This window comes from Mchenga conophoros, linkage group LG5 (assembly GCF_057382185.1).
Source record: "Mchenga conophoros isolate Kocher_MC1m ecotype Shallow Benthic linkage group LG5, M_conophoros_male_GT1.1, whole genome shotgun sequence".
NCBI lineage: Eukaryota > Metazoa > Chordata > Actinopteri > Cichliformes > Cichlidae > Mchenga > Mchenga conophoros.
Genome location: NC_140530.1, coordinates 13,355,322 through 13,371,623, shown reverse-complemented (window position 1 = coordinate 13,371,623; position 16,302 = coordinate 13,355,322). Strand labels below are relative to the sequence as shown.

General features: G+C 39.6%; 2 protein-coding genes across 3 annotated transcripts in view; both read right to left on the bottom strand.

The window, feature by feature from the left end:
* Window positions 1-3,474, bottom strand: part of ptpra (protein tyrosine phosphatase receptor type A) — a 31,022-nt gene extending 27,548 nt beyond the window's left edge. Inside the window, exon 1 of the mRNA XM_085273391.1 lies at window positions 3,053-3,474. The gene's annotated coding sequence lies outside the window, so the exon portion shown is untranslated. The remainder of the gene's footprint in view (window positions 1-3,052) is intronic.
* Window positions 3,475-5,189: 1,715 nt separating this feature from the next.
* Window positions 5,190-14,997, bottom strand: idh3b (isocitrate dehydrogenase (NAD(+)) 3 non-catalytic subunit beta). 2 transcript variants are annotated; one of them, XM_085273389.1, is made up of 11 exons: window positions 14,886-14,997; window positions 12,051-12,224; window positions 11,547-11,667; window positions 11,338-11,398; window positions 11,123-11,255; window positions 10,606-10,739; window positions 10,375-10,477; window positions 9,973-10,119; window positions 8,699-8,793; window positions 8,458-8,518; window positions 5,190-7,577 (listed from the first exon to the last, which is right to left on the bottom strand). In XM_085273389.1, the coding sequence occupies exons 1-11, from the start codon at window positions 14,925-14,927 to the stop codon at window positions 7,488-7,490; spliced, it is 1,161 nt and encodes a 386-aa protein (XP_085129515.1). In that variant the 5' UTR covers window positions 14,928-14,997; the 3' UTR covers window positions 5,190-7,487. The 2 variants fall into 2 exon arrangements, with proteins under 2 accessions (XP_085129515.1, XP_085129516.1); XM_085273390.1 differs by having other exon boundaries at window positions 5,190-5,739.
* Between the last annotated feature and the right edge of the window lie 1,305 nt (window positions 14,998-16,302).

Sequence of the window (16,302 nt, the reverse complement as noted above, 5' to 3'; positions counted from 1 at the left end):
CAGTTATTGGAACATCCAGAAAAAAATCTTAAGGAAAGGAAATATTTAAGGAAAAAAAAGCTCTAATTTGCAATATATAAGTAAATAAACATCTCCATGATCGGTTAAGTACTGCTTATACAAAAAAATACACATATACAGGTTTACATGCACAGGGTGGCATTGCTCAATTTCCCAGCAACACTTGCCAACTATCCCTTGGTTATTTTGGATCTCTATCAATGGAAACCCAAAATGACAGCTCTGATATCTGAAGTAGTCATCCTACTGCAGCCGTCCCCTCCTTTTCCTCTGAAAGATAACAAAACCATCTAAGATAATAACATAATCACCGGGGACTTGACTTCAAAGCAACATCATGACTTGGCTTCTCTTTAAAATCCATTTTGTCCAGCTTCACCTTTAGGTGGTGCACTGAAAAACTACTCACTTGCTTACAGGCTCTCTGAGCACTCCCCCCCTTCTTCCAGAGCAGGACAAAACAAGTCTTGTTGGCAGGCCGATGGCAAATATTAATACATATAGCTTCAGTGTGAATCATAGGCACTCATTTGAAATAAAGTGAAAACCTAACACAACATAAATGTGCAACATGGCTCCAAATTCTTGCTTTTTATGAACAGAAATCACACACAAAAAAGTTTTAAACCCAATTACTGGCTATAATAACACATATGCCATATGAGGAAAAAAAGGTATTCATGTAGCTGTAGTTACAGTACTGCAGTACAGCCAAGAGTAATCCTTTATGTTGATTTCTAACATCCCCCAAAAGGGAGAAACAGCACTGCTTTAACACACTATGGTGGAAAAGGAAGGTGGCAACCAGATCCTCCTGACTGACGTGGACCCACGTGAGCTTACAAAAATCAAAAGAACCTCTTTGCACATCCAAAGTACTTTTCCATGTACAAAAACACCCACTGTTAATCGTTGCTATGAGCGTGAGCGACCAGAAACACCAGTCAGCCGGAATCAAGAAGATTTTAAAGAAACATTTGACTAAATAACTTGAAGATATTACATAATTACTATTTCCATTCAGCAGAGAGGCAGGGCAAAGCTGAAGGATGTTCGATGGCGTCCTTTCTAGCCAGGCACAATATTTAGTCAGTCATTAGTAATCACACAGGTTCATTTCCTGTATTGTGGAATAAATGTCATTAAGATCCAATTGACATATCGCATGTAGCTCCAATCAGGCCCCTGTAATGCATCATAATCCTCTAAATGGAGCAGTGTTTATCCCGCGAGAGGCTGAATTACAGTGCTCTTCCTCAGCAAAACATACAGGGCCCACAGGTGGAAACAAAAATATACCTCCAGCCCCACCCAAAAAGCAAACTCATAATATTGTGTCAGAGCCCTGAAATTGTGAAATTTCACAACACACGGGCCATTATTTTAAACACCCACTCATTGACACTCGACGCAAAGTTCCCACAAAGTGATTTCAAGCTATACTTATTTTATTTTTAGTAACTAGGCCAATCGTGAAAAATGTGGTGCGAGGATGATCACTCCACTTCCTCTGCTAAAACTCTGACAGCATCCCAACAAGACAGAAATAACTCATTTTTTTCTCTCTCCTTAGAATAGGTGCAAAGATATATACAGGCATAGTGAGCACGATTCTAACAGCCCTGCCTTTTTCTGCCGCATTGCCAAAGCAAACTTTTTCCCTCTTTTCACAATACGGCTTTCAAGGTGCTGGTGATGTTTGACAGGCAGATATGATGTTACAGTTTTTTGGTTTGGTTTGTTTTTTAATGGGGTACAGGGTGAAAGGTGAATATGTTCAGGCCTGACAGACAGAGGTCAGGATAAGCCGGAGAGAAGATTCACAGGAGTTGGGAGGTTTTGTGCACTGAGATCGTCCTAACATGACATGACGGCTTCAAGTGAAGCTGAATGCCTGCTGTGGGGAGGCACACATGGTGAAGCATGGTGTATAGATATGTGCCACAGTTCAGTGAACTGAACCAAGCATTATAAGCGGAGCTTCAGGCTGACATTCTGTAGCAGAGGCTTTTCCCAGAAATGACAAGGAAGTCTCTGCCATGTCCGATCAGCCTGACGATGTTCCTCTCCCTCTCTCTGCTCTGACTTTGAGGCTTTCACACTCTTTCGCTGATGCTCAGCTCGGCTGCAGCAGTTATGCCACCGATGTTTAATGTCAATTCCCACTACTGGCAATGACAAGCGAACCCTTACAACAAGATCCGTGTTCTGATAAGCTGGGAATCACGAATCACTGCTCAAGTCTGAGTAGAGGATTGAAATAATAATAATTTTAAAAAGCCATCAACACCCACACGACTAAAATTGTATGCTTGGATACACCCAAAGCTTAGAAAGAGAGAGGACTATTATTAATAATTAAAAAAAGAAAAAAGTTTGGGAAAGCACACATGTGAGACCCCCATCTTGAAGAGGTGAGGAAACACAAAGCAGCCGCTGTGATGTGACAGAGCATACACGTTAACGTCAGGGCGACCTAATTCCTGTTGTGGGTCGCATGAAGCCCCCCTTGCTCCTCCACCCAGCCAGCTCCACTCCCTCCCTCTCTGAACGTGTAATAACAAAGCGTTGATCAATAAAGTGTACTTTCCAGTGAGGCAACCCTGGAACCCCCTCTCCCCGCCACTCCACCCCCTCTTTGTTCCAGCGTAAGCGCAACAGCATCTGTGTTGGCACAACAAAACCAACTTCTTAAATGTTGTCGCACTCTCTCTTAAAGCTTCCCCCCTCCCCTCCTTTCTTCGGAGTCCCCTCTCGCCAAAATTTCCCTCCCTGCCTCCGAGCTACTTCTGAAATGTTCAGGCGTTACAGGGAGGCTCACAACTCATTAAACGCCGCGCTGCTCCGTGGACGAGCCCCCCCCCCCCAATCGATAACGGCATCATGTAACGTAAAAAGCGGGAGGAAGGGGGGGACGGGGAAAGTGCTCGTTTGAGGGTGACACGATGTTACAACACGGGGAAACATGCTCGTAGAGCGACATTGTAACAAGTGGGATTCTGCTTTGCGCAACAAAAACAAGAAAACTCACCACAACTCCTGTAGAGCCCAAAGGAAACCGGAGGGGGAGGCGAGAGAAGAAGAAGGGGGGAAAAATGAAAGCCAAGTGGGAATTTATCCTGTCTTCCACGTTTTCAACCCCGGCCCCTTTCTCCACACCCCAGGAACCAAGAGTGTGAGTGGGGTGGAGGTGGGGGGGGGACCAGGGTGATAGCAGAGGAGGGAAGCACGATCTGGGACGCACTGCCAACACTTCACAGTCAGTTTATCCGCTAAAGCCAGGGTAAAGAAAGCGCCCCCTCCAAAAAAATTAGAATTTCGCCCTTCTATAGCGTCTCTTCGGAGGGTATTTTCTTCGCCTTCTTGGATGTTAAATCCCAGGGTTTATCCGCTGTATCCGGGCGCGTCGGCCGACTATTCTAGTCCGCCATGTTGTGTGTCTGTCTGCATAGGAAGAATGGGAAGCGGGGAACGAATTCCCAGGCCTGGCCCCGTCTCTTCTCCGCTGTGTTTCTCTGTAGCCCGCAGCGACACCTGCTGGCCCAGATCCACTTTACACCTTCCACACTGCAGCGGCCCCCATCAGTGCTACTTAACACAGCATTGAGGGCCAGAGACCTGTTCTGATTGATGATAGACCACTTCATTTTTCCAATCTACATACATTTCAAAGGGAATTATCAGATTATTCTTTAAAGAGGCAATATAGAGGCAACTCTCCAGGGGCAATATTACAGAAATGTGACGTCAGTTTGATGGTTGGGCCCACATGTTTAATAGAGGAAAAGGTAATTTGTTGAAAGCCATGTAATTTATTTTTAACAAATAATTAAAGACTATTTTATTCAGTAATATATCCAGCGATAGTCTTTTGCCTATAAGCAAAATTATTATTATTTTTATCCTTTCATTATTAGTCAAGTTATTTTGCTGAGGTTATTACATTTTTACCCTTTCTAATGACGTTTTCAGTATTACATCTTGGTTTAGTAGGGATAAGTAGGTAGAGAACTGATTTTCTAACTAAAATAATATACATTTTAAATTATATTTTTATTTTACTGGTAACAATTTTTTAAATATAATTTATTGAGCCACTTTGAAACTAATAAATAACTAGTAGTAACATATAAAGGGTAAATAGTTCATTTTCTGTCTACAACAGTCGGAATGATCATCAGATTCAGAAAGTTTAATAAAAAATATTTTTCATTGTTTTTTGCTGTTGTTGTGTTTCTTTGAGCATGTGTTAATAAAATAATCAATAGGAAACTGTGGGCTAGAGGAAAAAACAAAATTACTGGCCCTTATATCTTTAACACATGCCAGGAGTTTAACCAGACGATTTGTATCAACATCGGGTATCATCTGTATATGCAGCGTTTTCTAATATTAATTCCAAAGTGAAGAATGTATAACGAGAACAGTCTGGGCCCTAGCACAGAACCCTGTGGAACTCCGTGATTAACTTTTGTGTGTAAGAACCATCATTTATATATATAAATAACTACAATTAAAACTTCCTGGAAACACAATTGTGTATTCTAGTCCATCCAGCCATCCTCTTCCGCTTATCCTTATCAGGGTCGCAGGGATGTCTGGAGCCTATCCTGGCTACCATAAGGTAAGAGGCAGGGTACACGTGATCAGTGTTATGAAATGTTGCACTCATCTAGCAGCACAAGGCCAGGCAGAGATGTTGTCTGAGGGTGTGAGAAGATCATAAGGAAGCATCATTATAGTGCTGCTTCTATGCTTTAAATTTATTACTAAAATTCATCCATAAACTATTCCTCTGAAAATAGTCACATAACTGACCTGTAATAACTCTTTTGCGACCTTCTGCAGTAAAGAGAAAGCTGGAAAATTTCCTACAATTTATTAATAATTTATATAGATGAAGGCAAAAAATATATTTAATATTGAACTGTTAGTTAATGGTATTGGGGACTTGGAGCATACACTGTCCCATGATACACCCAACACAGCCAGAAAAACTCAGTTTTACCAACATTTAAATTCTCCAAAAACCACCATGAATATGTTTGGACACAGGAAGGGAGTTAGGATCCTCATGCGAGGTGACATGTGCCATCAGCCATAATAAACTTTTAATAACACCGTATTAGTCTCCATAATGCTCATTCAAGGATTCTGCACACAAGATGTCATATTCCATTTCTTATTTATTATTCATATAGCATAAATGAAGAAGCATTAAGTTAAAACTTTATTAATATTGAAATATACATACGTTGTGTTTTGACTTCCGGTTAATGTCCACACATAAAATCATTAAGTAGAAATTAGAGTATCATGCAAGGCAGTAGAATGTCAGGAAGTGGTGTGAAATAGTGTAACAGCATTATAAGTTTTGCACCATAATAAAAAGAAAAAAAATCACCAATCCACTTTTTTTTTTTAATTGGATGCAACGTTAAGTGTTTAAATATCAACTGTAAAACAGCAAAAATAAAACATTGTGGACAATGTATTTCATTTGCATTTTGCTCTGATAAGAAGGGCACTGCGTGTAGAATGTAGGGGGATAGGGCTGTACTGTGCGTACAAGCGTGTAAGACAGGAAGATAATTAAAAATGTGTGCGATTCAGCAGCTGACAGATCTGCAAACATAATGCTCAGACCGACAGGTTAGCAATGACAGCACGGGTGAACTCGTTGCTTGTTGCATAGCCCCCCAGATCTGCAGTGCGCACCTGTTGCAAACATAAGGACAGCACGTTATTATATGCACAGCTGCAGAAACACATGTCCACATTCTGTATCACGGTCAGCATGTTAGAGAGCCTTTGAAAGCAGTACTCACAGAATGAACAGTGTGAATGATGATATGAAAAGAAAAAAAAAAGCATCAGTTGAACTTTCCTCTCTTTTTCTGGCCCCACATTATTTCAAGTACCAGTCCAGGTTTGGATTTAAAACACATCAAATGACCATATACAGTATTTCAGTGTATTTTAATGATCCAGGAAAGATCACGTTGTTGTTGTTCAGTATGAGTGAAACTCTTGGTTTGTTGAAATACTTAAATTTAAATGCTGGCTAAAGGCACATGATTTTGCTTTTACTGGGGAACTTGGGTCAAAGGTCAACACACAAACACTGTATACTGAAAAAGTATTTTTTTTATTTTTGGTGAGCAAGCTTCCATTTCAAATTGATACAAAATGGTACCAAAAGCGAGATGGACAGGATGATTGAACCTTAGTGTAGCAGTTATAACTGTGCTGACTTTATGGTGGGGAAAAAAAAGAAGACTAAACCAGGAAATGCCATACAGCAATCAGCAAAAACATCAAAACCAATTAAAATGTAAATTACATTGATCAATGTGCTGTGAGAGCATTTGTTGGGAGGTTTTATTTGTTGCTTCCCACCAACATTTTTACAGAAGAGGCACACCCTTCCAAGGTGACAACACTCCCTGACAGCAGCAGCCTCTCCCTGACTACACTGCATCACACCAAAACAAATCAAAGGAACCTTTGTGAGCATCCAAGTCAGACACCACAGGACAAGTCCCATGTCCACAGCCTGATGGTCAGCGCTTGGAGCAGCACCACAGTAAGGATCCAAATAATATTAATGTTTTTAATGTTATGGCTGATTTCTGTATAATCATGTAACAAATTCTTCTGCTATGTGCTTAAATAACTTTTTAATAAACTACATGCTACAACAATGGTGACTTTGATTGTGAATGGCTAATGCAAGCTAATGCTGCCATTTAATTTTTTTTGATGCACAAAGATACTGATCTTTCATATCAGTTTCCCCAACAGCTGCCAATTATGTTTTTAATTACGCCAGGTTACAGTGAACAGGAAATCCCAGCACCAATAGTTGAATTTATAGTGCTGCAATAATGAAATTACAGTTTTATTTAAATGTGCAGTAATTTGTAGCAGCGTTGTACTGTTACTGAGTTACAGTTAGTTTTTAGACCAATTCTGAAAAAAGGCGATACAAACTTTTTAAAAGACTGGTGGCTTTACAGCAAGTTTTCAATGAAATGCGAGACCGATGGGACAGGAAGAAACATTTAGATAATAAAAGTGAAAAGAAAAAAAAAAAAAAAAAAGATGTGTTTCCCACAATGTGCGAAGAAATCGTCTTTATGAACTCATCAGTTCAAAACTCCAAAAACAAAAAGATGCAAATGGACAAAAGATTGTGAGGGCAGAGGAGGTATACTGAGGTATACTTTTTAATCCCAAATCAACAGATGTCAAAGCTTAACGGAAGAGGATCTACAAGCAAGCCAGCAGAACTAATGTCATTATGATGCAACTTATGTCAGAAATGTATAGTACAGCTCTCAGTGAGCTGGCATTTGGGGTGGGTGGGTGGGGAGGGTGTCTTAACATGCATCCAGACCATGTTAAGAACAACGTCCAGATTTAGGGAAAAAGGAGTCAGTCAGCGAGGTCTATGATGAAATATCTTAGTAAATGGGTCGGTGACGCAGGTTTTCCACAACAGCATGCACAAAATCGGTAGTGGTACAGTATCCGCCAAGGTCTCGTGTCCGTACCTGGAATTTGCACAAACACACAAATGTATACACACACAAACAGATGGCAATGGGGTACAAGGAGGTGGAGGAAATTAAAGCAGATGGGAGAAAATGAGCATTCAGACAGTGTAATAATAAAAATAATAATACTTTAATGATAAACTACCCTGCAAGCTGGTGTTTATTATCATCATCTAGGGGACAAAGTCTGACCACCTTCATGTGCATGTTTGTGTCAGTGCATGTTAGTTTCAGTACAGAGCAGATGCAGCTTTTTAGTCCAAAATAGTTTAAAAAGGAATTTACGACATAATTTTGTTAACAAACCCATACAATCCTGAACATGTAAAAGAGGGACAAAATTAAGCAAGGAAGGCACTGAAAGAGAGGAGCTAAGAGTGACTTAAAAGTAGGAATTCAAAGGCTCTTTAACACACTATGGTATAGTATACAAACAGTTAGGATGAGTTATTTGTAGGCCAAGAACTACTGAGATTTAAGATGATGTTGTTGGCCTTAGACTGCAAGGCAGAGCTCTAAGGCAAGCTCATCTAAGGCAAGTGTAATGTAATCAATGATTTACATTACGTTTCTATCACCATTTTCTTTAGAGGTTCTCTTTGAGACTTTGTGTACACAAAGACAGCAGTTATTGACCCACAATACCAAGATCACAGATTTAGAATATACAAGTCTGACTTTATTTGCCCACATATTGCAGAGCTATCAGCTGTTATTTTACTCTGTTAGAGGTACTGAAAAAGTGGAAGTAAAACATACAGAAAAAGCAGCTCTTTTGGTGTTAATAATGTTAATGCTTCTGGATTTATATACCATAGTGGTGGTCTTATCATTCAAAGCCTGCCTGCAGCACAGACTGGGCAGAGCTAACACTTACCTTGCCCTGTTTTATGACCCTCTTGACAGCATCTGACACCATTTGAGAATGGTATTCCAGACTGCAACACAATATAATCACAATGAACAGGTGACCAGACACATGTCTGCATTCAGACAAACAGAGCTGCCTGAGGTTGTTTAAGATCTTGATGATTATATTGGGTTAGGACAGACAATTTGAGGCTATTGTGTAAAATTTGATATACTCATTATGAAAAAACATGTAGAAGGTGACTCACTTGAGGTGCCTGAGCATGTTAGCAGCACTGAGCAGCATGGCTGTGGGGTTTGCAATGTTCCTTCCAACAGCTTGTGCAAATGGGTGGCGTGCACCCTGAAAAAGAAAAAAATGATACGAGAAATGAAAAACTGCAGTATAAGGATCTGGGCAGAGAAACCAACAGTCCATTAACCCTCTGGGGTCCAGGGTATAATTGGCCGTTTTTGACTACTTTTGATTTTACCTCTATATTTCACCTTTAAAATGTGTTTTTCTTGCCTTGTTTGGTATCATTATTTTCAGCACAACCTCAAATATCTGAAATTTGAGTTATTTTTTTCATTTTGGTATACTATATTAGCACAGTGGATCTAAATTCAGACAAAAAAATTCAAAATCCGAGTAGAAAAGTTATATTTTTTACTGTAAAACCCACAAACATGTTTAATGAATCATTTTCTTAACTTGAAATGCAAATAGAAATTGTACATTTCTAAAAATTATGCACAAGTTTTGCAAACAACAAAGTTATATGGTACTATTTACCTAAAAATGCAGCCAAGGCCTCAGACGTTTTTTATATAACCATTTAAGTCTATTTACAGAACGATCAGGTGTTCTGCATCAAATAAGAAGACACACAAATTATTTGTGCCAGTCCAAAAAAATGTAGTTTGTGTTCAGTATAAGACAGAGGAGAACACCAAAGGCCTAAACCCTGCAGGTCTGACAGCAGGAGGTGCATCAGTCCAGTTTTCCATGTGGGAACAGCGTTTACACTGGAATCTGCCTTTGACGGCTTTTTTAGAGCAAATATAAAATTCAGCAGTCTAACTGACACATAATAAAAAACAATAACTACACAGCACACTAACTACAGCCTCCAAACACGCTAAACGTCACTAATGTCTCACATATGAAAACTCGCTCTCTCTGTCTTTCGCTCGCCCACTTTCCGTCTCCGGTGTCACTCCTAAAAACTTCCCCTTCTCCCTAAACAACCAAATGTCACATGTTGCCTTTTCATTTTTTTGATTGGCTGACATGGTAAACTCTAACACCAATAGGGAAGGGGTGTTTTTTCTTTTTTCACTCGCAAAGTGTTTGCTACAGTTGTCTGTAGAAAACGCAGTTTTTACCGTTCGTCATGCTGTAAACACCACTGTTTTGTTCAGAGAAAAACAATAATAATACAGTAATACAAAAAGGGAAAGTATAGGCTTTTAAGTAAAATCAGGACAAGGAAAAAAACAAAACAAAAAGACAAACAAGCGAGAGGTTTTGGAAACTCACAGTCTCAAAAACAGCATATTCTGCACTGTAGCTTTCCCCAGGAACAACTCCTGCTCCTCCAACCAACCCTGCTGCTAGATTGTCAATAATGTTACCGTACAGGTTAGGCATCACCAGCACGTCAAACTGGTAAGGGTTTTGCACCAGCTGCAGAAGAATAATACAATGACAAATTTAAGCCTGAATCAGCGGTGCTCAGCTATGGTCATTTACTGCAGTGAAATCAAAGTGCACGTCTTCAGTTATTCTATTTTTTTTTAATGGAGCACTTCTAGCAAACGCTAAGTTATAAATATACAATTAGGAATAAAAGACAGCATTCACTTATTTAATCTGAATGGTAATGGATAATAAGAACAATAATAATAAGGCAAAGGGAAGGAACTGCAAGTCTGTTTATACCTGCATACAACAGTTATCAATGATGATGTTCTCATATTTGATTTTGGGGTACAGCTGTGCCACCTCTGCACAGCTCTGCAGAAACAGGCCATCACCGAGTTTCCTGAAATAAGATACGAGGACAGGAGTTACTGTAATGCTAATTTTTAGCCTTAATGGAGGTACATGGTTTCAAAATAAGACAATAACAAAGACAAAGCTGCCTTTAAAAGAAAAAAAAAAATTACCCACATGATGTTAGCTTTGTGAACAGCAGTGACCTTGTTTCGCCCTTTCTTGGTAGCATAGTCAAAGGCAAACTTGGCGATGCGGCGTGACTTCTTTCTGGTGATGATCTTCAGACATTCAATCACACCTGTTACACTCTGGAAAACACAGGATGACAACATATGGTTAAATATATTTTGCCGAAGAATCATGCAAGAAAATGAACACATACATTATGTTCTATAAACAACAATCTCCCACATAACCTGACTGTAGACAGTCTTTGAGGTCTAAGTGTAAATAATCATGCTGTAAACTAGGTTTCATATTAAAATGAATAAATAGGAGAGTTAAAGAACCTCAATATAAGTAAAGGACAAATCAAAATCTGGCTTAATCTGTATTTCTGTGACTTAACTATATTCTGATGCCCAGTTTAAGGCTTCTTTCAAAACCCTTAAACAAACCTTCCAGTGTGTTTGCAGGTGGGTGTAAAACTGCTGTTTACGCTCTGATTGCAGTGAGTAAGAGTACTGTTTACCTCATGCTCTAGGGAGCTGTACTCCCCCTCAGTCTGCTCACGGATGATGACTAGGTCCAGGTTGTTGTGACGAGTGCTGTAGCCTGGCAGGCTGTTTACATGAACTACATTAGCAAACAGGTCCAGCTTGCGCCTGGGGAGTGGACGGATGTAGAGTTATTTTTAAACGTGACATATGCAAATAATAACACACAATTTTTTATTTGATCATTTACCTTAATCTCATCTCATATGAAGCCAGCTCGCCTTTGAATTCCATGGGTGTGTGAATCTTTCCTAAATAAGGTAACGTGCCCCAACATGTTAAAGCCTAAATACACTGCAGTTCAGACTACTTCAGTGCAGCCATTTAAATCAGCTTTTTGTTATTGGATTCAATTTTTTTGTGAGAGAAAAATCAAAGAATTAAAGGAAATAAGACTACCTTTAATGGCAACTCTGTTGCTCTTCATAGAGGTCAACACTTGTTCCAGTTTTTCCTCGCTGGCCATGTTCTGCACTTCACTCATGTGGAATTCCTCAAATTCTACTGGGACATCACCTGCCTTCAGAAAAATGGGGAGAAAAAAAAATCATTCTTAAAAAAAAAATCACAAATCAACATAAAGAATGACAATCTTACTCAGTTTTAATGCACTATTTTACTTTAACATTAAGCACCATATTTAAAATGATTTCTTAGAAAAAGTAAAGCAAGGAGATTATTTGTAAAACACAACGAGATGAAAAAGGAGCTTCTTAACATTTAATATAAGAAAAATGTAAAAAATCAGACCAGACAGAGAAAAAAAAAATCTGTACATGTATTTTTTGTCAAAAGTTCCCTATTATTTTCTATCATCAGTAAACCTGATATACTGAAGACAACATGTTTGGTATAAGGATAAAAAGCAGTTATGAGTCCATCGTCAATCTTATGTAAATGTACCTTAAAAACTTCCTTTACAGCAGTCATTAGTTCAGGTCCTACTCCATCCCCTGGCACCATTGTGACTTTAAAGGTAGCATCAGCACGGGCCGGTGGTGTTTCTGGACTACAGAGACCAGCAGATACACTCAGTGGACGAGAGGCCAACTGTGGACACCTGGAACCGACCAGGCCCTGAAGGAGGGAAACAAAGGTACACTTACTAGGTACAGTATTACAAAGAACACTGCAGTATACTATAAACCCATATATCTACTCTCTAATAGTATTACTTATCAACACATTGAAAACCCTAATATCGAGAGCTCAACTGCAGAATTTTTTTCCCTTTCAGACACATACAACAGATTCATGTTAATTAAATCTATTTATGTTTGTTTATATACTCATTTAAGCTCAACTCTGCCCAAGTTAGTTTGGATCAACGGGTTGTTCCAACTGGGAAGCTGCAGAGTGTCTTCTTGTGGGCAACATATACAATGTCAACAATTATAACATTATTGAATGGTGTTTCTCCAGCCTATTTACAGTTTTAATTGTTTTAATCAGTTGTTATACATGATGATACCAACAGACTGGTAGATAATATAAGTCCACTGAGTATATCAATGAGTCTCAACTATTATGGGCTTGTAGACAGATATACTACATATATATATATAATTTGCACATATACCAAACAGTGCACCTACATTATACATTTTGTGGTAACTTTTTAGGACCTAAGAGAAGTTAATAGAGCAGCTAGCCTACTTGAAACAAGACTATTATTGGTCATTGATCATTGGTCAGAGGTCTGTTAGTGTCCAATTGGTCAAAAAGAACTTTTTTGATAACAAGCAACACCAGAATCACTTGTCTACATCTGTTACATTCAATGTTTGCTTGTTACAGCTTCTGACCTCCCCCCCCCCCCCCAGTGTGTATATACAAAAATCTGTTCAAGATTTTGAAACATAAAGACATTTAGAAATTATTGGAATAAAACAATGTTGGGGGAATGCACCTGTGTTCAGACATTTGTTAGAAAAAACACCAAGTGAGAACAACTTTGTGTAGCAGGAATGTCTTTTCCTATTTCACTCATTTCATCATGTCATGACGTGAGCCCAACTTTATGAGAAGCATGTTTTAGTCAGAAAGAGAGAATGAGGGTACAACACTGTATATAATATTATAAATTACATTTCACCTAATATTATAGTAATTTCATGCATATTGCTATTCAGGATGATGCCTAGATGCATTTTATAAGGGAAGATGTCAGTAGGGGATTTTGTGTAAATACACACAGACAAATAAATGAGAAAAAAAAATCTGCGTAAATAAAGAAACAACAAATGCAGATGTTTCCACACAGGTGCACTATATAACACAACTCCAATCAGGTTTGGAGGCATATATGAATATTTTAAGCAGGCCCAGGTGATTCTGTATTAATAGAAAATGGCAATAAGAAAAGGTGTTGGTGACTTTGAAAGATGAAGTCTTTGTAGATCATTGTTTGAGCAAAGATGGCAGGCGCATCGGTCTCAAACAAGCCAGGTTATGCCATCCTTATTTTCTGCCATCCATATACTGTTAATGGGAATTTATGCTTCAATCAGCAAATCAGAAGCAGCAGCAGCAGCAGCAACTTTCATGCAACAATGGGTAGCTCAACGGATTTTTAGGTCAGATGCCCTTCCTGACGGAATCTTTGGCTTGTTAGGTGAATTGTGTTAACTAGTACACTACAACATCAGAAGATGTTACTGTCTGCTGACCACCAAGACAAAAAGAATGGGGAGGAGCTTTCTTCTTGGAGTCATAGTTGATCCACAGATTACATCTGTCCAAATAATCAAGTCAGTATATGTATAAATAATCCCTGTGACACAAGCTTCGCACTGTGGTAAAGACATTTTTTTTACTGGCTCTGTACTGGCTAGTACTAATGTTTCAATGGGAAGAGTTACATCTGCATTTAGATCTATGAGAAATTTATTACTTAGTGGTATGAAAAATTGTCGTTGAGAATAATGGTCAGTCAACAGCTGAAAAACCCTAAGGGAGGTTTTGGATCGACGGGTAAAACAGCACTCTGCGCGACCACAATGGGGAAAAAGTGGTTTTCCATCCAGGAAGAGTTCCTGAGACTTTAGGAATCAGTAGCAATGCATGGTAAAACTGTCCTGGTGTTGCCCCAGCATCTATTAATAAGAGACTTTATGTTGTCGTCCTCTTCATTTATTTTGTCACCGGTTTGTATATTTCAAGGTGATCCTGAATGATTATCACCCTCACCCGCATCTTACCTGTAGGCAACAAGTTAAAAGGCCAACTCTGCAATCTTACAAGTTAAAGTAAGACACTGAATATATTTGCACTCTTACTGACACCTAGAAATCTGACTGAAAACTAAACCTTGTCTGAGTTGCTCGCTTCAAGTCTCTAAGCTTGTGATTAGCCCCACGAGTAGCAGTAGCTAACGGTTCACTAAGGACAGGGAGGTTACTGACATGGTTAACTGACACAGGCTGGGAGGCTAAGCTAATTTAGCTGACCTTCTCAATTAACGAGGATGTCTTATTAAGGCGCGTATCTACTGACAAATAAAACAAACCGAGAACTATGTCCAGCAAAATAATTCCAGATACGGAAACACACTTCAGAATCGTTCTATCAGTAATGCAGACGTCCACGAAGCTCACGATGGTTAGCATTCACGTAAGAAACATATGACAACACTCAGTGCGTAAATGTCTCTTTGCTGCGTTTATATGAAATATGACTAAAGCAGCCATTTTTTTTCTATTTACACAAAAAGCCCGTCAACATAATTTGTGCTCTCACCTTGAACAACGTTACTAAACTTCCCCTCAAGACGACCGCCATCGTCACAGGCACGAAGCAACTGGGCTACTTCTTCTGTGGTGGAGGGGTAATAATGGGACAATGGCGCCACCTGCAGGGGAGAACGTAAAACTACCGCTTACTCCACGGGGAGACCAATTTCCATAAACCAGATGGTACTCAAACCTGGTTCTCACCTTACATGTCACAGTGCTATCACATTGCCAGTCTGAAATAAATACATAAATAAATAAATGAAATTAGCAGAAAACAGAAAACAAAACAAAACAGAGCGTTAGAAAAAACATTTCAAACAGAATTTGAACTTGAACGACCCCCTCAATTAAGGTGATCCTGACAGAGCTGTCATTGAGTTGAGTTGGAGCTTGGGGCCCTCAACATGACCCTCTCATTATTAAAAAGAAACATCACCAGAATGCAATAAAGGATTTGTGTGTTGATTAAAATGTCCTGGGAGAGGACACATCATATGCTCAGACCAAAATTACACAGATGAGTTCTCCAAAAGTTGATTCTGTTCATCTGGACGTAGCGTTTTGTGGGAGAAATGTTTCGTCACTCATCCAAGTGACTTCTTCAGTCTCAGCTGACTGCAAGTTTCCCCAACCTTATAAACAGTACATTTGCATAATGACTGAAACCAACAATGGCTGGGAGGTCAGTTCCTTAATCATAATTATGCAAATTCTCATGACCATTGATCAACAACCACTGACCAAAACCCACTGATCAATGGCCATGAGTACCATTCACAGAGAGTTGGGGAATGGCTGCAATCACAGCATTGTAAGATGGCGAAAGATGTACCCTTAGGCCCCCTCCTTGATTCAGAGATGGTCTTTCCCTTTTCACGTAAATGGCCTCCTTGACTCCGCGCTCAAACCAGCGTTCCTCCCTGTCCAGGATTTGTACATCCTTATCATTGAAAGAGTGTCCACTGGCCTGTAGGTGTAAATACATAAACAGGGTGCACCTTTAAGACCGATTGTCTGCATGATCAACTCTGTCACCTATAACATCTCCAAGTTTCTGGCTTCGATCTTCAACCCGTTGGTAGGCAGCTCTGAACACCACATCCAGAACACCCTGGATTTTGTTGAGAAGGTGAGAGATGTCATCTAAAAGCTGACGTGTACCGTAAACCTACACATACGGATCAGTATCTAAGGTTTGACTCTCATCATCCACTGGAGCACAAACTGGGTGTCATCAGGACGCTACAACACAGAGCGAACACCATCCCCACAGACACAGCGGCCAGGGAGGTAGAAGAACAGCACATCAAGAAGGCCCTGAGTAAATGTGGTTATCCCAGCTGGACTTTTGTCAAAGCTGGAAAGGCACCTAAAGAAAGCTCCAGCCGATCCAGGAGAGAAGGACAACCGCTGCCCAAGCG

What these genes read in the sequence shown, in the direction of transcription:
- idh3b (XM_085273389.1), bottom strand. Translation starts at nt 14,927, where the DNA reads ATGGCGGTCGTCTTGAGGGGAAGTTTAGTAACGTTGTTCAAG. An exon ending in GTTTAGTAACGTTGTTCAAG is followed by an intron (nt 12,225 to 14,885) that starts GTGAGAGCACAA and finishes TCCCTCCTTCAG; the next exon opens with GGCCTGGTCGGTTCCAGGTG. An exon ending in AACATGCTCAGGCACCTCAA is followed by an intron (nt 8,519 to 8,698) that starts GTGAGTCACCTT and finishes ATTGTGTTGCAG; the next exon opens with TCTGGAATACCATTCTCAAA.